Source organism: Rhipicephalus microplus, chromosome 6, assembly GCF_043290135.1.
Source record: "Rhipicephalus microplus isolate Deutch F79 chromosome 6, USDA_Rmic, whole genome shotgun sequence".
NCBI lineage: Eukaryota > Metazoa > Arthropoda > Arachnida > Ixodida > Ixodidae > Rhipicephalus > Rhipicephalus microplus.
Genome location: NC_134705.1, coordinates 139302801 through 139323870, shown reverse-complemented (window position 1 = coordinate 139323870; position 21070 = coordinate 139302801). Strand labels below are relative to the sequence as shown.

The 21070-nt window shown below is 48.6% G+C and overlaps 2 protein-coding genes across 2 annotated transcripts in view; one reads left to right on the top strand and one right to left on the bottom strand.

The window, feature by feature from the left end:
• Window positions 1–1838: 1838 nt before the first annotated feature.
• On the bottom strand, window positions 1839–19708 carry LOC119168431 (uncharacterized). The gene is made up of 5 exons (XM_075866715.1): window positions 19196–19708; window positions 18140–18308; window positions 15357–16598; window positions 14380–14670; window positions 1839–2502 (listed from the first exon to the last, which is right to left on the bottom strand). Exons 1-5 carry the CDS (start codon window positions 19627–19629, stop codon window positions 2368–2370), a joined length of 2271 nt encoding a protein of 756 aa, XP_075722830.1. The 5' UTR covers window positions 19630–19708; the 3' UTR covers window positions 1839–2367.
• Window positions 16470–21070, top strand: part of LOC119168432 (beta-alanine transporter-like) — a 70608-nt gene continuing 66007 nt past the window's right edge. Inside the window, exon 1 of the mRNA XM_037419837.2 lies at window positions 16470–16606. The gene's annotated coding sequence lies outside the window, so the exon portion shown is untranslated. The remainder of the gene's footprint in view (window positions 16607–21070) is intronic.

Genomic DNA, 21070 nt, shown 5'->3' with positions numbered 1-21070 from the left:
GTACTTCCCGTAATTCCCTATCTGTACAAGTGCCGCTGAAGGAGCCCGTGTAGACACTAGCGCCATTCCCTTCTTGGTAATATAGTATGAGAAACTCTATGCAGCAAATTTGAAGGATAGAATTGGGACAGCAGTGGTCGCTTTTGCGATGACGCAATCAGCAAAGCGTCATCAAACGGTGTGCCCAGTGCACGTAATTTAAATTTGCATTGCTGACGTTTGTGTAGTTTTTGAGTAAAATTGTCACATCACATGATTGCAATTGAAAGTATCGGTAAGAATAAAACACACATAACAACTATGGATGCATTCATGGGATAAATAACGCTGCTTCTGCGTGGTCTGAGCTCACACAATTCTTGTCGCAGAACAGGGACCCAGATCATCTGCTTGTTATCTGTTTAGCTTTCAAGAAGCTTAAAAGTAACAGATTGTTATCCCGGAGAATAACGTATAGTAAAATATGTCAAACAATTGAACTTTTGTTGCAATCACTAGACTACGTTGTTAGACTTCATATCTTAACTTTTATTTGCACAGAGATGGTCTGACAGCTTCTCCCAACTGTTTTTTAGGAGGAGTATACATGAAACAACAAAACATTATCTCATTCCTTACAAAAGATATTCAACGTTGCGGAATAATGTTTTGCGTATCGTTTGCCGACTCCCCTAGATGTAAATGTACCAAATGTGCTTTCGTATGGGACTTTGTCCCTGGGCCAGAATGACGGAAAGGTTGCCGATGCTTTGGATGGTTTTAATAAATATTCGAATAGATTTAAATCGTAGAGCCTACTCATGCACCTATTTTATGAATTACATTTAAATTCCGAAATATTTCCTAAATTACGCAGCTCAGAGTTACTACCTATGATAGCACTCATTAATAGTATTCGCCATTTTTTGCCCCGCCGCGGTGGCCTAGTGGCTAAGGTTCACGGCTGCTGACCCGCAGGTCGCGGGTTCAAATCCCGGCTGCGGCGGCTGCATTTCCGATGGAGGCGGAAATGTTGTAGGCGCGTGTACTCAGATTTGGGTGCACGTTAAAGAACCCGAGGTGGTCGAAATTTCCGGAGCCCTCCACTACGGCGTCTCTCATAATCATATGGTGGTTTTGGGATGTTAAACCCCACATATCAATCAAGTATTCGCCATTTTGTTGCATTACTACTTCTTTCAGCTTTACCAAAACGACATTTAATCAAATATTTAAGTTTTTTTTATTGAATACTACCAAGTTATTAGCCGATCCCGTAGCGTTGGTGTGTGCCACTGTCCAAAATTGCACTACTACTACTCTTTCGGCCACGAATGAAAACGATTGTGGAAGTGCTCTCGCCCGCGAAAGGCAAATCGACGACGCCGAGAAGTGGCATCTCAGCGCCTGTGCAGATTACAGGCTACACCGGAGGCAAGAGCTGTGGAAGCCGCGGCAAAACTCCAACGTCGACCACAAAGCTGCTACCCCGGAGTTGAAGGCGTGGGAAGCGTTGGCTCGGCGACAGGAACATGTGGTATATACTGCACACACGTTGTAACTTGTTTAAATGTGCGAGTGGGCAATGCAACGGGTGATTTACGGTAAGAATTATCCCCGGTGCTTCGCCCACTCGTCGTATGCTTCACTTCGTGCCGATGCGTAGATGCTTTTTGGACGCTTGGAGTCACTGGCGCAGCAAGGGTGGGTGCTTCTCCGCCCTCACCCCCTGAAAATCTTCAATTTCACATGTGTATATATGCACACACACTTACTTCGCACATACACAAACCATGGTTTTATCCACACCACCCCCCCCCCCCCCAAAAAAAAAAATTGGCATGCTCTTGCCTGGAATTCTTCCAGCTAATACATCCCTGAACAAGGGGACAGATGCAGCTGAACCGAAGGAACTGCCGAACACTTGTAAAATGCGTGACATCGAAAATTTCCATCAGTTCTTTCGAGGCGCGAGACAATGGTCCTCATTGCGCAACAACCCCACGATTCGAGAGGCTGGTGGTCTCCCCACTGCGTTGTCGTGATAGCAGCTGTGCTTGTGGCGAGCGAATGTCGTGTCCTCTGTTGATGAAATAATGCTAAATGATGAAGGCAGCACACGAAAAAAAAATAAAGGCTACGAAACATATTTTACAACTTCTTATATTTAACAAGCAATTAGCATAATGTTATAATGGCGGAAGACCGTAAAAGTATGAGAGAATCGCTTCAACGTCTATAAAAGAACACGCTGTGACCTGCCAGCGTCCAGAAATCAGTTCTACTGGAAAGTTCGCGTCTAATAAGATTCGTGAAATGCACAGCTAGGCCTCTGTGCAGGCGTCTCTGGCCCAGTATTTTTCGTTAGACAATAGGGCTCTTAAACAATTACAAGGATTCAGCCACGGTAGGTTGTCCTGGCTCAGGCCACGTGAAATTCTTGACAAGATGATGTCCAGCTTGGCATTTGAACGCCTTCCGGAAGAGTGGCGCAGCTGGTAAGCCAACGTTGCAGGCGGCCATCTTGAGAAGAACAAGACAAATGTGTGTGAATGATTACACAGATGAACACACGCAAGAATATTCGCAACCCAAAGCAAGTTATACGAGAAATAAATCATGTCTGTATGGCAGGACTTTTAGTAAGTTGTACCCTCACATGCGACATGTACGCCTTTACGATCAGACAAAACACTGTAGCACTACAAGGAATATCGACAAAATGTGTTTCTATGGAACACATGCAGAAGACACTATGCAGGCACCCTTATGACATGCATGCGTGCCTTTGTGATGTCGTACGGTACGGACGAAGCACTATGTCCCTGTAATAAACACCGAGAGATCGTATATATATATATATACTATGTCCCTGTAATAAACACCGAGAGATCGTGTATATATATTGTGCTATCACCGTATCGCGAAGCGCCGAGTGATAAGTCGGACCGATCCATGGACGGGGAACCACTGCCTTTTATTTTGATGGCAATCGCTTATATACAGATGATAGCATTGACAGCGCCCCCTATACACTACACAACACATTCCCCCCTCATAAAAATTAACAACACAACTAAAGTCAGTCTACTTTCGCGCACTCACTTCACAGCACACGTTCACTTCACCACACTTGATGTTCTTGTAGTCAGGTCAGCTCGTAGTCTTGATACCGTGTTGGCATTCTTCTTGTTCGTTCCGGCCTGGTGCGTGATGGTGCTGTGGCTGTGGCCAACTGCGACCGAGATGTGTCCTGCTGATCGGGAACCTCTAATATGGGCTCCGTTACCGTGGTTTGTGCACTGTCAGAATGGTTAGCGCTTCCCTGGGTGTCTTCTGATGGACCCACTTCCGATTCATTCACGACTATAGGGTTTTGTGGCTGAGCCATCTTTCCTATGTGAAGATCCATGTCGTAGGAAAACCCCGAAGATGCATTGCGTCGCGCTGTAACCGCGTCAGCTAGTGCCTGTGCCTGTCCTGTCCTTCCTTTACTAATTACTGTTAACTTTGATGCGTTCCATTTCGTCCCGTTTGCCAGTAGAAACGAATTCGTGCCCACACGTCTCTTCACCTGGATCGGCAAAGAAAACTTGTGTTTCGTCTTCGGTCCGCCTTGTTTTACTTTTACGAAATCTCCTGGCTCAATGACAGACGCTCTGGCACCTCGTTTTTCATCGACGTACTTTTTTGTTCGTTGTTGCTGCTCCTTAACGCGCTGTTTCAACTTTTCCATGACGACACGCGGCTCCTCAAAAAATTCCCTTTCTGGGAGGCCAACAACATCCAATCTCGTTCTGGGTTTTCTTCCATGCAGCAGGTAAGCCGGCGACGCTCCTGTAGTTGCATGCGGGGTGGCCCTATAAACACCCAGGTAGTCCCAAATTGCCTCCTTCAGTGGTCTTCGCTCCAATGCCGCAACCTGCATATACTCCTTGAGAACGCGGTTGAACCGCTCAATTTGCCCATTGCATTGCGGGTAGTACAATGTTGTAACACAGTGCTGAATTCCCCGGTCTCGTAAAAACTGCTCAAAACATGTCGACATGAACTGACGCCCATTGTCAGTCACAATGCTTTTCGGGTACCCTTCTCTCGAAAAAATTTCCACGAGTACTTTCACTACTGCCTGTGCAGTTATTGTGGACACAAATGCCACCTCAGGCCACTTGCTGTGGTAATCAATAATAGTGATTGCAAACCTGCACTCTGGAGGGGCTCGTTCCATCGGCCCAACGATGTCAATTCCAAGCTTTTCCCACGGCTTCTCGGGCCACTGCACTGGCTCCAACGGGGCCCTTACAGTTTTTGCAGATTTATCTGATGCTTTGCAGACAGCACAATTCCTAACCAAAGATTCAACATCACTGTCCATTCCGGGCCACCAGTACTGTTCCCTCAACCGTTGTTTGGTCCTTACAATGCCTGGATGCGATTCGTGTGCCATCATGACCAGCCTGGAAGCAAGTGCTGCTGGGGGAACGACCCGTTCAGCGCGAAACAATAGTCCGTCTATAACCGACAGTTCTTCTTGCATACGAAAAAACAATTTTATGTTTTCAGCTAAACAGCCCTTTTCCGGCCATCTGGACATAACATACTGTGCCACCTCATTTAACACTGAATCCTCAGCTGTCGCTGCCTGCAACTCACTCTTTGTGATCATGCTGGAAACCACAGCAACTACTTCCTCCACAGGGTCGTCCTCTGCAGGGGTCAACGGTAGCCTAGAAAGCGCATCCGCAACGACATTGGTGCTCCCCTTTGTGTACTGCACCGTGAAGTTGTATCTCAGAAGTCTAGCAGACCAGCGTTCAATACGCAGTGGCCGTCTTCCAACCCCATTTGTGGACAGCAGTGTCACCAAAGCCTGATGGTCAGTTCGTAAGACAAACTTGCGGCCCCACAGATAAACATGCCAATGTTCGCACGCCCATAAACATGCCAGCGCCTCTCGTTCCCCGGTAGAGTACTTGCGTTCTGGTGGCGTTAGTGTCCTCGAAGCGAATGCCACTGTACGTACTTCTCCGTCGACTACCTGCTGTAGCACAGCTCCCAGTCCATATGCCGAGGCGTCAGTGGTCACTTGTACAGGCAAAGACTCGTTGAACATGGCCACCACCCCACATGACGACAGCATCTTCTTGACCCTGCAAAAACTCTCCTCGGTGCTCTGGTCCCACACGAACTTCTGTCCTTTACGAAGAAGCCGTCGCAGCGGCTCCACCACCTCTGCATAATTGGGGAGAAAATGAGAGTAATAGCCTATGAGCCCAAGGAAAGACCGCAGCGAGACTACATCGGCAGGCGTTTGTGCTTTCATCACAGCATCCACCTTTGACTTAAGTGGGGCCAGACCTCTTGCACTCACGTGATGACCCAAAAAGGAGAGTTCCTTGACAGCGAATAAGCATTTCTGATTCAGCTGCAGCCCCGCCTCAGCGATCCGATGCAATACCTCGCGAAGGTTACGGTTGTGCTCGTGCTTAGTCTTTCCAAAGACTATAATGTCGTCGATATAAAACAACACGCCCTTGCAGCCCTTCAATATTTCTTGCATCATTCGCTGAAACGCGGCAGGTGCCGATGCGAGGCCAAAACAAACTCTGCAGAACCTAAATAAGCCTTCGTGCGTAATAAACGTCGTTATTTCGCGACTCTCTTCGGCTAATTCCACTTGATGGTAGGCTGCAGCAAGATCCAGTTTCGAGAACCATGCTGCTCCGCTCAGCGCATGTAACAGTTCCTCCGTGTGCGGCAAAGGGAATCCATCAATGACTACTGCTTTGTTTGGCTCGCGCAAATCGACGCATAGGCGAATAGTTCCATCTTTCTTCTGCACAACCACTATAGGAGACACCCATTCCGCAGCGCTAACCCTTTCTATAATGCCTGCATCCAATAATCTTGTCAGTTCAGCCGCTACTTTATCTCGCAGCGTCAGGGGCAAGCGTCGAACTTTCGCTGCTACTGGTTTTATGTCTGCGCGCAGCTTTACAGAATGTACAAAGTTTTTCGCTAAGCCCAACTTATCAGCGAAAAGAAAAGAAAACTCACACAATTCAGAAGGGAGCGACTGGGGGCTGGCCGTGACTTGTAGACATTCCAATGTAGAACCGATGATGTTCAACTGTAGCTGGTGCACCGCGTCTAGTCCCAGTAATGCCACGCCCTGGGGAACAACGTAAAAGCGGAGGCAAGCCGAGTTTTTCCCGCGTACAACTCTGGCTGTGAACCATCCCAAGACTGGAATTTTCTTCTGTGAAAAATCACGCAGCGTCGCTGTAGCCGCAGTCAAAGGAAACCTGTTGGCGAACTTGTCTCGGTAGACGTGGTCGGGCAAAATAGACACCGACGACCCAGTATCCACCAGCAACTGAAGTGGCTCGTTCTCAACAACGACGTCAACTACCAAAGTCCGTCGTTCCACTTGTCTGACCGCCAGCACAGTGAGCACGCCTTCTTCGCTAGCGCCGTCGTTCCGGACCGTCCGTACGTTCTGCTCCCTCCTCATGCCACAGACCGCTTGAAAATGTCCCATCTTGTGGCATTTGGAGCAACGTTTCCCCCGTGCTTTACATTCCTGTGAATTAGCGAGGTGCCTTGTAGAGCCGCACCGGTAACACTTGCGCACCGACGTCGCTGTCGAGTCGCCGTCTGGGCCTCTGCCTTGGAATACGTGCTGTACTATGTCCGTTTGTGGCGACCCTTGGTCATAGACCGCAGCGCCCTCCGCTGCCTGCTCGTACGTCTGCAGCATTTCTACAGCCTCTGCCAGCGTAAGTTGGGACCCCTTCACGAGCAGTTTCTGTCGCAACTCAGTGCTCCGTATTCCATCAACAACCCTGTCTCGCAGAGCCGCCTCCAAGAAATCCCCGAAGTCACACGTCTTCGCTAACTGTCTGAGGTTACTGACGAACTCCCGTATAGGCTCATTCGGCAGTTGCCGACGTAAAGTGAATCGACGTCGCTCTACCAGTACGTTGACGGTGCTTGAGAACTGACGCTCCAATAGGCCCAACGCCTCGATGTAACTATCTCTTCCACTTGCCTCCGTCTTATCTTCTGTCGTGCCTGGCGTCCGCGCCGGCTCTGGGCCCAGTGTGCGAAAAATACGGCGTCCCTCGACCCCGAGACATTGCAGTAGAATGGCCTTTTTCCGTGGTGGCGGTTGCGCGTCCATCCCCGTTGCTTCAAGGAAATTTGTGAAATCATCGCGCCACTGCTCCCATGGGATTGTCGCATCTCCAGGAGTCTCCAGAAAAGGCGGTAATGGCGGTAGTCCGTACGTTGCCATCTCGTAGGCGACGCCCCTTAAAACGGCAGGAAACGGTTCGTCGCTAGCTCGCTAGCTTCGCCGACTGCGCCAGAATGTGCTATCACCGTATCGCGAAGCGCCGAGTGATAAGTCGGACCGATCCATGGACGGGGAACCACTGCCTTTTATTTTGATGGCAATCGCTTATATACAGATGATAGCATTGACAGCGCCCCCTATACACTACACAACATATATATATATATATATATATATATATATATATATATATATATATATATATATATATGGCACAACGGGAGCATGTTCAACAAGGATAAATATATTTATTTCCCAACAGTTTCGGGAGGGGTCCTCCCTTCATCAGGGGATGAGTTCATCAGGGGAGTATAACTCCCCTTATGAACTCATCCAAAGGCAAGTTGAACTCATCAAAGGCAAGTTGGCCTGAGAAAATGAATTATGTGCGTTTGGCTTTGTCAGGTTGTGCAATGCTCGCTATCCTTACTTATACTAATCAACCGGTGTCAATAGCAACACGAGCCGGCGCTTGAACCGGCCCCGTCGCAGCCGCTATGTAAAAGAACGGCACAGATTCGATGGAGCAAAGAAAGAGACTCCCAGTTGTCATTTTGGCTACGAGCACCTTAACTGCGTCCAACAGAGTGACATGAGAAGTCAAGTGATAAGACGGGATGCGCATGCGCCCTGCAGCAAGTGTCTCGTCGCTAGCTGGCGCGTCGATACATTCTACCACGCGACCCCGTGGTCTGCACACTTTTGATCGCACCTGTACATAGCACATATAGAAGACACGGTATAGTATTACATCTCTATGCCGTACGTTACTAGAAGCGTCTAAAAGAAAAATAGGAGGCTTGGGTGAGGCAAACGAAAGTTAGGCCTGAAGGGGGCCAGTGCCTCTATCGCACCATCCTGGCGATGCCCATGGTGTTATCATTATATAGCTTCAAATATAACAATTTTCCCCAAGGTGTGCTCATTTCGCAGTTGTATTTGCACTGTTGTCTAACGGTTCACATCACATGCATGGGCGTCAGCACCTGAGGTTCACGACACCTATGTACAAGATCACGTGATGGTTAATCGGACAATCGAGCTTTAGCGATTGCGCGAGTAATTAGTAGCCCAGAAAGGAATACTCTGAAAAAATATCGAGTAAAAAGGGTGTCTTTTTGTCCCAGAACAATAATCGTCACCAGGCTTGCGTGCGCTTCCTTTCTTGAAAACTCTGCGCTGGTGACTTTCCTACCGAGAATGCGATGTAACCCTGATAATCGGCATGTAGATCGTGACCGGACTGTACCGGGCGCGGGGCGATAGCGCAAGGATTGAACGCAATATAGATGACGATTATTGTTGTCGGACAAAAAGACACCCTTTTTACTCGCTCTTTTTTTAGAGTGTAGCTAACTCCGCGTGCCAAAACAAAGGTGTTGCATTATCCCCGACTACCTAAAACTCTTCAACGCGCGTATAAGTCTCAGTACAGTATACAGTAAAGCAGACTAAGCCGCAGTCGCCGACTCGTAAACAAAGCATCTCACAATGGAGGAAACACGAAGCAAAGATGGGAGGAATACCTACAAGATATTTTTAGAAAAAAAAGAAAAAAAATTGAGGACGCGCGTAGGTTGGATCTGGAATCCTGACCAGAAGCATCGTTCACAGAAGATGGATTACGACGGGCGTTACAGCTGCTACCTTCAGGTCCAGCTAGTGAACCGAAAAAGTTCGTTGAAATCGTTGATACCTGTGTCAAAGTAAAGAAAAGCAGTCACTAAACTGTGTCAACAAGTCTGGAAGCAAGCGGGATGATCAATCTGAGGTCTAGTGGGCGTTCATCAATGGGCGTTCCGTGCCGCGCGCTGCAGAGCGAGAGGGCGTAGGTTCGACGCCTGGCGACGGAAGTTTTTCTTTTTTGCAGTCTGTTAGTATATATTTTACGTCGTATTCGCGACCAAAATACGTCAGTGGAGCCGTGGTGGGCAACCGCATGAAACACTTTCATGTTCAAAATTCTCAGGAAGTTTGCACTGTCACATAAAGCTTGACATAGCGAAGCACTGGCCCTTCACCACTCGTACTCCCGTCGACCAACGCGTCTCGCTTCGATATGCGCGAGTTCCTTCTAGGCAGAACGCACTTTCTTGGGACTCCCCATAGCTGTCTTTGCTCAATCGAGCGCATCGTGTACACCTTTAGCTGCAGAGTGGAAGTCGTCTCCATCGGAGGGTGCTGCTAGCTTCCGCGCATGCTCGGCTTGGAGAAGTGGTGTGGTGGCTGTTCGCGATGCTTGCTTCTTCTCTCCACCTTATTTTCTATTCTTTTGAGCTCACTTATTCAATTAACTTCAATCTACCATGAGATGGTGGCGGTTGTGAAATACATTCATTTTAACTATATATGTACAAGCGTGAGATAAGGGTGGCCTAAAAAACCGACCCTGCACAAGCTCTACAAAGCTTTAAACTCGCTATGCATGTCCCCATCGCTCGCTATACGAGGCTGTCTACATAGCGGAGCACGTACTGTGCTCGGGTATTGCCAGGGAACAGCACGAAGAGTTTTCTTCTTTGCAACACCATGCACTGCTGCCCTAATGGTTTGTCTAGTCAGTAGCATCGACGCAAAAAGCCTTTGTCAACTACAGTAAAACCTTTGGCTCACTTGAACGCTACCTATCATGCACTCCTCAAAATGCGATTTCCTCGAGACCTCATAATGTGCGCAAGATTCCTGCACCACGGCCCGATACACGAACACGACGAGATTCGCGCGCTTGCTCTCTTGATCCGCACATAGAAAAAACCACCAGGCCTGCGCGGAAGGCGCAGCACAAACACAGCGAAAGCTGGAAGAGCGGCCTTTCAGAGCCTTTTTTAAACACTCTTTGGGTAACTGCTAGAAGAACTTTTGCAGGGTATCCACTACGCCGTTAATGATTATAGTTTTTGTGTAGTAGGGAACCATTCACTACGCCACTCTTCGTCAATATTGGGGAAGCGTGGTACCCGCTATACACTTGCATGGAATTTCGTACAGTCTTTTTTTATGCTGTGGCTGACGACGATGAAGAATTATACCTGAAGCTTTCGTAAATGGTTCGAACAATAGACTACCACTCGTTACGCCTTTCGCATTGTCTGACGCCTGGTTGTACTTTTGTTGTTATATACAACACTTCATCACTCACATCCAGCCTGCCAGTTTGTCACAAATTTTCAAGCAACGGCGTGGCTCCAAAGGAGAATACTGGGCTGACACGTAGGGGACCCAGGTTCGGATCCTAATGCGCCCTTGGTGTCTTCGATGAACTTAGATTTTTTTCTTTTCTGCGCGTTAGTGGTTACAGACACCGGCGGCGGGGCGCACAACTACGGCGCACGTGACCCTTATTGAATTCAACGGCTGGCGCATGCATTCGTTAGTCGATTCTTGTACGTTGATCCTTACTTCTTCGTGGTCAAGTTTACTGAACCAAGTCCGACCTTGTCTTTTTGAAAAGGTACTCAATTATATTATTCAACAACACAAATTTTTTAAGCCCTGCAACAATTTACTTTAAGCCCGCCCCCCACACGCACGCACGCACGCACACACACGCGCGCACACACACACACACACACACACACACACAGACACACGCACACACACGCACGCACACACACACACACACACACACACACACACACACACACACACACACACACACACACACACACACACACACACACACACACACACACACACACACACACACACACACACACACACACACTGTTGGGCCCGGAAGTTTTAAAACACTTTGATGCTGCTTGTACAGGAAGTGGCCGCGCTGTGAGGAGAGGTGTTCGCACGCTATCGGTATAGTGATATAGAAGACGATTTCTTCTAGTTCAATATAGCTTCGGGTATCTTACACACGGTGCAGGCATTCTAATCAGCAACGGACCTCGCCTTAACCCCCCTCCCCCCCGCTTCACGGGAGGACTGGGAGGCAGTCCTACTGGGCTGTTGAGACCTCGTGAGCTAGAAGGCCCTGGTCGACTGACCCCGAGTTGCGGTGATCCCCAATGGGCTACTGTAATAAGGTGCCCGCCTAGCGGTTGTGGGGCACAACTCGTTTTGGTCCATATCAATTTGTCTGTCTGTATTATACTTAGACGAAAGTTTCTCAAGCTCACGCGAGAAACACCTTGCTGGTACCACGCACATCGTCTAGCTCGAGAGCAAAGCACCGCGTGCTGTGCAGTGGTGGTTTCATCGCCCAGCGCCACCTGTATTTGACCACTGCTACTGCCCAAATCTCTGAGCTCCGCCTCACGGTCCCACGTCCCGGGGCCTCCCTTTCGGTGTGAGTTGTACTTTTAAACAAACTTTTGTTGGTTGTGACTTGAAACCTCCGACATTCTAAAGGCTACAGTCAGGGCGCAGCAAACCCAATACCTCCAAGCTGTTAGTACGAATGTCCCCAGACAACACAAACACAACCTCAGGACGTCCTCAGTATGCCTCCGTGAGGACAATATGACGCCCTCAGAATGTCCTATTATGATACTCGAAAGGCGCTAATCCCGTCCCCTTGTCCATACACATGACAACCTCAGCACATCCTCAAAACAACAATTCAGGACTTTTTCAGTATCTTTCAGTAACGATAGCGTGGCCGGTTCGGTACTGTGGGAAGTGATACTACTTAGGATTTACTTCTTTTCATCATATTTCCGCACATCAAAAGAAAAACACCTGCGAGGTCTCGAGTATATATACTGTATCAATCAACAGAGGCGTGACAGTGCTAAACTATTAGAGTAAAACAAAGCTTGTTGACTGAAATTATTTATTTCACAGTAATTAATCACAACTGAAAGCTTTGTCAGGCATTCGAGTATGTGTATAGTCCGAAAAAATAAAAGCAGTATCAAGGCAGTCAACACAGCTCAATCAACTACGTTTGTAATCTTCCTCGAAAGTTTGACACAGTGTTCTCATCACCACGTGTATCGCGCCCAATGCACTCACTAGTGTTTGAGGCTCCGCTCTGACAGCCTATCAGTACACTCGACACGGGCGTTGACTTGACTTTCCCGAGGTCGGGCCATGTGTCAGATGAAAAAGTCGATCCTTTCACATTGGGACCAGGCTGCTTCGAAGCCCAATTGATCGCGATTGGCTGTTGTTCCAGGCTGCTTCGAACCACACCTCGCCACGGTCGACTGGTGACAATGCATCCATGATCAGTCTGAACGCTGAGCAGCCCAGTGCACCCTTAAACCCGGGCAATTTACCTACCGTAATCACCTACGACTTACACTCTCACACATATCTCCCTTTTAACCATGCACACAAACAACAAAGGACACGAACCTTCACTAGTTCACTGCACTTTTCCTGACAGGGCCGCCACTGCCATTTTACAGTCAGTTCACAGAACACCTACCAGGTCAGTTGGCTTGGAATGGCTTGGCAACTTGACTATCTAGATAGGTGCCGCATGGTCAATTGTTGCCAGCTGCTAGTTTGTTATCACGCACTACAGCGGCGTATAATGACTGATTTAAGGCTGTGACTTTAAGAACACACTGTTTCAAATGGACATTTCGCAATACCAGGTTCGATACCTAAGCCAATCGATTATGTGTGTCTCATTAAGCGCAATGCATAACTTGAAAATGTTCTGCAAAAAAAAAACGAGGCGACAATATACAATAACTTTATGACTGTAAGAAACAAACTTGTGGAGAGAGTGTTCACGTATGAAATGCATCTACTTGGTACGCAAAGGTCTTCAGGAATTATATCTAAGTGCACGTGCAATGCTTTTGCCATCCCCAAAAGATCCTTAACAGGACCTTTTCCGGACCAATTGTCCTCAGAAAGCACTCGAAAAGACGTTTCCGGGGCAAACCAGCTTGTGTCATCCTCAGTAAGTACTAAGGTCGATGAAACTATGCGAGGACGATTGTACCATACGAGGATGACCTCAGAACATCGAGTGTTGTCTGGGTCGGTAATGTAGAATAATATAAAGCTTAGAAAGGCGTTAAGAAAGTTTGTATTCTTTCTGCATGTTCATTTAGCTTCTACACATCCATCCAGCAAAAGCCCGATTAAGAAGTTATGCGTGAGTTGCACTCGTTTCATCCCTTGATGCGTCTCGGTCTCTCTCGTATATTCATTGTGGACATGTTGATGGCAGAAAGAAGAAATGAGGGAGCATGACGTCACTCAGCCAGCCTTGGCCAGCCAAGCCACTTTGAAACCAGATCCCAACGCGTGACCTTTTGCGCAAGATCACGCCAGCAACGAGACTTTCCGATACCTCAGAGCATTGCACCGGTAACGTTTGATCGAAACACGCTTGTTCGGCGCATACCGGAAAACGGAACACCACAGAGAGTACTAAAACCTACCGCACGCTCTCAAGTTTTGATCACGTGTCGGGCCAACACGGTGGGTTTCACTCGTGCGACTTATCGCTCTCACCTTTCTTTTTATTTATTTATGGATACGTTTACGACCTTTCGTGTAACTGCCATTGGCTCTCGTGTAACTGTTGCTCTCGGGTATCTTGAAGGGCTAGTTGGCACATTATACTGCGGGGAACAGCGCAAAAACGAGACAGAGAAAGATTGAACACACGACACAAGCGCTGCCTTAAAAGCATTATCTCTTTTTCCAGGAGGGCGAGTGAAGGCTCACTGACGCACATGTTTCCTTTCGAAACTGACGAGGCTTTTCATACCAAGACGAAAGAGAACGTGTGCGTCAGTGAGTTTTCCCTCGCCCTCCAGGAAAAAGAGATGTTTTTGAGTCGGTGCTTGTGTCGTGTGTTCAATCTTTCTCCGTCCCGTTTTTGCGCTGTTCCCCTCAGTAACTGTTGCACTCGTTTTGTCCCTTCCTTCATCTTTGTCTCTGTTGTATATCTATTATGGATGTGTTTACCACCTCTCGTGTAACTGCGAGCTCTGCAACTTTTTTTTTCTGCGTTTATAAAGCAGCACTACATCCTCAAACGAGAAATGCGGGTCGAATAAATGGAAGGTCGTGCAAAAAACCAGGCGTCACTCTTCCCGACCGGTGGGGCGCATACTCACTTTTCGCAGACGTTCACGGTTCTCGGTGCCGCACTGTGCGTAGCACACGAGGTAGAAAAAAAGGCGGTCCTTTTCAAAGGAAGTGTCCTGCCATCCACCCGCCGATGTTTGCAGCCATTTGGGCCTTCGGAGCATGTAGCTGGCAACGTGTGCAGCGAAGCTCCAGTCGTACACCTCGCGAATTTCATGGTCGCTGGCGTTCGGCAAAACGTTTCGAACGATCAGCACGAGACGACCCAGGTCATCCACCAACCTTCTCGCGTCTTGCCCGAGCTCCCCCCTTTGGTAGGGCTGTGTGTGAGAGAGAAAAAAAAAAAACTTTAGGACACTTTGATACTTCTTTCATTGTATTGCTTTAATACAAATATCCTCCAGAATTCAACGAGATTTTAAACAGGAAACATTGTCGTGAGGTCACAACGAGGGCCGATTCTGGCGCCGTAGTTGTCCGCCGCCACAATCACCGCCGGTGTCGCTCACCCATATCGGGCGAAATATAAGAAAAAAATGAAACAAATCAGGAACACTGAATGAAAATCGAACTCGGGATCTTCGCGTGACAGCCCAGAACTCTGCCACTGAGCTACGCCGGTGCCTGAAACTGTGTTCTAAACTGACTGCATGCAGTATTCATGTCGCAAGGTGCCGATGGTATCCTACAATGCGACAAGAAAGTTAGGCAGCACCGTTTGCAACAGCACAATGCGGATACTTTCGGCTGTTCGTGCGGTAACTTTGATACCTTCATGTGGTATTTAGGCTATGATAATTGGTTAAACATCTAGCGAATAATTTATTATAGGTGCGTAAAAATAAAGGAACATTCAGCATAATTTTCATGAACACCTAGACGATTACCTAGATAACACGACGACGAGTGACCTAAAGCCACACCAAACACAAGATGGTAACGAACAAGTTTTCCATTACTTTGACAAATGTTGAACAGTGCGCTGACTGTCCTAAATAGCACTCACCTGAAAACGGTGGTTGTAGAGTATGACAAACCGCATGTAGCAGGCGAGCTGCACAGACACCAGCGTTCCGAAAAGCGCCGCAATAACTGTCGTCGGTTCCCAGGTGCCGTAGAGCGGCGCGACCGTGAGAAAGTATTGGATCGACAGTTCGCGGCTCACCAAGAGACGATACTGCAGGACTTGGCTGATCCCCGGTACGTGGAAGATGCTGTGGTTTGGTCGGCGCAGGGAAAGCGCGAAGAACGACGCGGTGGCCAGGGCGGCTCTGCGGTACAGCTCGAAAAAGGAGGACACGTTGCGGTCGCTAGGAAGGTAGGCGTACACTCTGTTCAGCTGTCGCCAGGTGGTCGTCATGTTGAACGCGTTGAGAGCAAGTTGCGCTAATACCGCGTACGCGTGATTCCGCAAAGACTTTCCGTAGCTTCCGAGACACGTGCCGAAGGCGTCGACGGATAGCTGGGCAACGAGTCTCATGCGCTCGACGTTTTTGTTGGCCTCCAGGTGGAGGTGGAACCTGACGAGCGGCATAATCGCCTCGAGAGTACCGAAGCACTTGACGGAATGGTAGCTGGCTTCATCGTTCTCTTGCCCCAAGTCGGCCAGGAGACTTGACCTCAGGTAGCCGGAAGCGATCGGTGACAGCAGCCAGACGGCGTACGCACCCAGGAACAGCTTGAAACTTTCCTGGTTCGAGCTTAGGCTTAGGTACGTGGAGTCTAGGTTCAAGAAGAAGTCGGGCTGAAGGTTGACTATTTCGTCCTCGGGCCAAAACTGCGAGTCGTCCGGGAGGTATCCGTTGAGTGCCCTCCGGAGGTCGGAGTCGGTCAGGTTGTAGAACTGCGGCGTGACGCGCGAACCACAGAGACGCGTGGTGAGGTCGTAGAGGCCGCCGTGCACTTGAATCACGTGTTGTATCATGAAGGAGTACGATTGGCCCTCTCCCCCGATGATCTCGGCTCCGCGTCTCAGGTACTCGCTCTCCCTGCCCCGGGCGACGAGCGCGCGCACTACCCGAGCCCATTCCATGAAATTGGGATCGAGCGTCATGTATATGGTGTTCTGCAGCGGTCGCAGCGGGTGGCGCCCGATGTAGAAGGCCCAGAAGAGGGGAATGCCGAAGTGCAACGACGCCCGCACGATGACGTCGAGAAGCTGCGGTCGTGTTGCGGGGGATTGGTGCGGCCACGGGAGTCCCAGCTCTTGGAGGAATGCCTTGAGGCTCGAGATGCCACGATATTGAACCTGCGAAGGTATGGGCGATGTTTTTTCCTAGAGCGAGTGATTTACTTGGGCACTTGAGTGTACAAAACGAAAAGACAAAAATGGCGAGGTCTATATGCTGCTTTTAGGGCATTTTCCCGAGCAATTGACTTCTTTTTTTTTGACAAGCGAATTACTCTGTTTTTTCGTCACTAAACTGCATTCAGTTATAGTCTTAATTACGGCTCTGTGAAGTATGGATATCGTGACGCGAACAAATATTATTGATCTAAAAAAGGGACGAACATGATAACACACAGAAGCCCGAGTCCAAGATAATTGTTAAAACGCCACCAAATGGAGCCACAAAAAAAAAATAAGGGACAAGCAAGGGATGAACACTAACGATGTCTCTTCCAAACTCGCTATTTTCTCATCTGCCTGAGATTGCGATATCACTGCAGCGAATAGAGACATTCTGCATAATATACTTGGCGCGGTGTTTGCGTTTCTACCAGGAGCGCAAACAATATATTGGACAAAAAAGTGGAGGAATGTATGCTTGATTGTTAAGAAAATATGAGAGTTAAACCTTTCGGGGCCAATGTCGTACTAATAAAGTAGCAAATCAGGCTAGCTGGAACATACTCATCACGATCAGCGCACAAAAAAGACAAGAGGGTTCACGACACAATCCCTTGTGTAGTGTGCTTTCTTGTGTGTGTTTTGTGCTTTTTTGTGCGCTGATCATGATGAGGCATACAAACACCTCCTCCGTGAACACATTCGCAATGGTGAATGGCGTACAGTATACGCATGAATTCAAGCAAGACATCAGGTTTCTTTAGTCTGACGACTTTGTGCACAATTGCTCGCAATAACCGCGTTATCTAACGACGAGTGAGGTCTTTAAAGATAGTGTTGGCCGTCATGCACGTTCCACTGCTCATTCTCTTCTACACTTTATGGGGTATACTCCATAAAGTGGATGGGGGGACGCCGCTGTAGCTAAGTTTGGCAGAGCATCAGACGTGTTACTCGGCAGTCGCAGGTTCAGTTCCTGCAAGGGGCAAGTAATTTTGTCATCCGATTGCCTTTCTTCACATTCTACACGTTCCTTCGCATCATTGTCACTCCTCATTCATATTTTTTGTGCACACATGCTTCTTATTCCAGATCATTGTCAACACGCAGTGAAAACCACTGTGACAGCGTCACAAATAGTCCTTCTTAGTTTATTTCTTCCTGAGCGAAAGCGGTAGCTCCCGTGCTGCCGCAGTCAATGTACATATTGTCAAAACTAAAGCAACTAATTTCACTCATTCGCATATGCGTGAGTTGGGGTGGGGGGGGGGAGGGGGTCCAAAGGGCAATGAGGGTGGGGGCTCAAAGCCAAAAATCCAGAGACATTCATCGCCATAACAGAGAGAAGGGCACTACGGCTTGGAGGGTTGGGGCAAAGTTCGCCCGCATAAGTCGGCATAGTAGGCTAGGAGCACTGCGAAGAAACTTCGCTCCCGCTGAGGGAAGACGTAGGTCCCTTAAGAGGGGTAGTAGATCTCGACGAGGTTGAATGTCCTCACCTTGCTGAGACAGCGGAGCATGAAGCGGGCTGCTTTCGCTCTCACGTTCTTGGACAGCGTGGGAATCTTCCCCAGGAGCATGGTCTTGAGGACGCTTCGGCTGAAGGCTATGCTGTACTTGTTCAGCGAAGGATGACCCTGTTTGCTGTCCAAGCCACTGCAGACGTGGCTGTGAAAAAACAGTGAAAGTAATATTAAAACCAGAAAATTCTCTCGGAAGGTCCCTCTATTTGATAATCAGAGTTCATTGCGCATACTTTTGAACAGATGGCTGTATGTTTGAAGGAACGTCGACTCACGGAAGCTGCATGTCAGTGCGAGCTGTGACGTCAAATTCACCGAGGTTGATGCAGAGTGCATGTTTTCTCGTCTTGCTACTTCCCCATTCCCACCTCTCGCTTTGTATCCTACTCCTCTCCTTCCACAAATGCGCAAACATTTTAAGGGCTTAGCAACGGCCGATTTGTCCAACAAGAATGATTGTCTTGGAGAACATGTGTGCAATATCGGATCTTCAACAAGAAGCATCTTGGCAATACAATCTTCGTGTGGCTGCTTTCCGCTCTTTATTCGCTATGAGGTCCTCTCAAGATATCAAAATTGAATCGAGCACGAGCTTAATGAAGCATCATTTCAGATCATGAAAAAAAAGAAAGAACACGTGTGTCAGTGAGCCATAGTAAGGAGATTGTGTGTTTTCTAGAGCGCGCTTCCTAGTAGGGAGATTGTGTGTTTGTCCTGTTAAACACGCTTTTCAGGCTCATGGACCTTACTCATTGTATTTTCATCACTATGACCTTGCGACGAGGCGATCACAGTACCAGTACCTTATCGCGATGCATCTGCCGTTGCAAACGCCTTGTGCTTTTCCAGCTTGACGAGTGGCTAAAGGGCGAAGGTCCACTCACGCTATCAATGCTATTAGCGGTAGATGAGAAGATTAACGTTGAGATGACCATGACGCTTCGCTACCTAATAGCGGCCTTGACTTCATCCACCATGTCTGACTCATGCCACAGTGACGCCCCGTCACAGCTTAAGCTCACATTTCCTCACCTGTAAAAGTCGTCACACGGATGAATGTTGTGGTTCAGAGATGCCTTAAGGTCATGTTCGAGGGACAAGCAGCCGTGATGGCAGGAATTGATGCGTGCCATGAAGACGACGGGTGCGGTGAACAGCGTCGACGAAGCTACCGCGGCTACGCCCAGCACGAACGACGTGTAGCGCATCCAGCAGCCCGCGTGGGACGTGTCGTGCTTGGAAAGTCGCCACTCGTTGCCGTGGTGACTGGGCGCCATGGTAGCACTGGCCTGCTCCTGCTGCTGCTGCCGCTGGAGTCGTTCGGCCAGACGTATCTCGTGTTCTGCGGCCGCCAGCAGTCCGCTGCTGCGTTGAGCCCACACGGACTCCAAAGTGAACGGCAAGCGACTGGAGTCCATGGCGGCTAGGAAGCGCGGATCCGAGTTTATGTCGCAAATATTCGACATGCGACCGGCCACCTCGTTCTTTCTCTTCTTCTGTGCGCGTGAGCTCGTAGTCAGCGCACGCCATATTGATGGTGATGACAAGACAACAATTTTTTACTCTTCTAGTGAAGTCATTATCCTCTACATAAGTATTAAAATACTGCTAAAGTTGCAATGAAAAAATTCAGAAACTACTGGCCTTCCTCACCCGGCACATTCAGTGTTAAGTGCCGAACTTACTTACACGATGGTACATGAAGCAGCAAAATTACATTAGATTTGTGGGGTTTAACGTCCCAAAACCCTCATATGATTATGAAAGACGCCGCAGTGGAGGGCTCCGGAAATTTTGATCACCTGGGGTTCTTTACCGTGCACCCAAATCTGAGTACACGGGCCTACAACATTTTTGCCTCCATCAGAAATGCAGCCGCCGCAGCCGGGATTTGAGCGCGCGACCTGCGGGTCAGCAGCCGAGTACCTTAGCCACTAAACCACCGCGGCGGGGCACATGAAGCAGCAAACACAAGCACTTGTTGAAGGTTACCCCTTTTCTGTTTGCTGCTTGCTGCCCCGTGCCGTCATGCAAGTTCTGCGCGCACCACTGAATATGAATATCTCGCATAGCAGGCAGGACACACTTGGCATTGAGAAACGTGCCATTTTCAGAGATGAAAGCACGTTTTTCTGGCAAATATGCGTCATGACTGAACTCGCCCCTTCGGTCACTTGTCTCCGGCAACAACAGTAGTGTGGCCCCTACATATGTGGTGAATCGTGCCCATTTTGCGACGCTGCTATCTCCAATGTAACATTGAAACACTCGCTGTACAGTTAACCGTGGGCCACTGCACGGCAAGTGCTCCGCTGGCAAAACCCTATCACCCCCGATCAAGCTTTTAATGCCGTATGCTGTAGATACAAAATCTCAGCATCAATGACAGCTATTGATGGCGGTCTCATGCACTTCTCTAGTTCTCTTGTTATTTCAACTCAACCATATCGCTTTCCCCGGAATGCGGCCCCCTCGCTGCATGGTTGAACTCGTGACCTTGAAGTGAGCACCAGTATGGCCATGTGAAATGCCTACCCACCAGAACGCTACAACCTCGATTCGAAAACACAAATTTAGAGAAAGACTACCATTCAGATTTAGAAAAAGACCACCAGTCATTTGCAAGTTAGCCGATTGAGACGCCGCTAACAGCCTCAGCGGAGTTGTGCGCAAAGCGGCTTGATTGATTTCGTGGTAGGTAACCTGTCACTAGAGTTATTCAAGCTACCACGCAGGCTGCAGAAGTGTCGTAAACTGCGCTGACGTACTCCTTCCTCCGGGTTAAAGGAAACGCGAACTGTGCTTCACTTGTGATTGGCTGGATTGCAAGGCTGCATATATGCGACCAGCACACGACTAATAGAGCTGCTGCACCATTCTAACAACCGATTTCACCAAGTACGTGGT

Excerpts from the sequence above, each read along its gene's own strand:
- LOC119168431 (XM_075866715.1), bottom strand. The coding sequence starts at position 19,629 with ATGTCGAATATTTGCGACATAAACTCGGATCCGCGCTTCCTAGCCGCC. Across the intron at positions 16,599-18,139 it reads TGCTCCGCTGTCTCAGCAAG|GTTCAATATCGTGGCATCTC; the intron begins GTGAGGACATTC and ends ATACCTTCGCAG. Across the intron at positions 2,503-14,379 it reads ACCGTGAACGTCTGCGAAAA|ATGGCCGCCTGCAACGTTGG; the intron begins GTGAGTATGCGC and ends GTTCTTCTCAAG.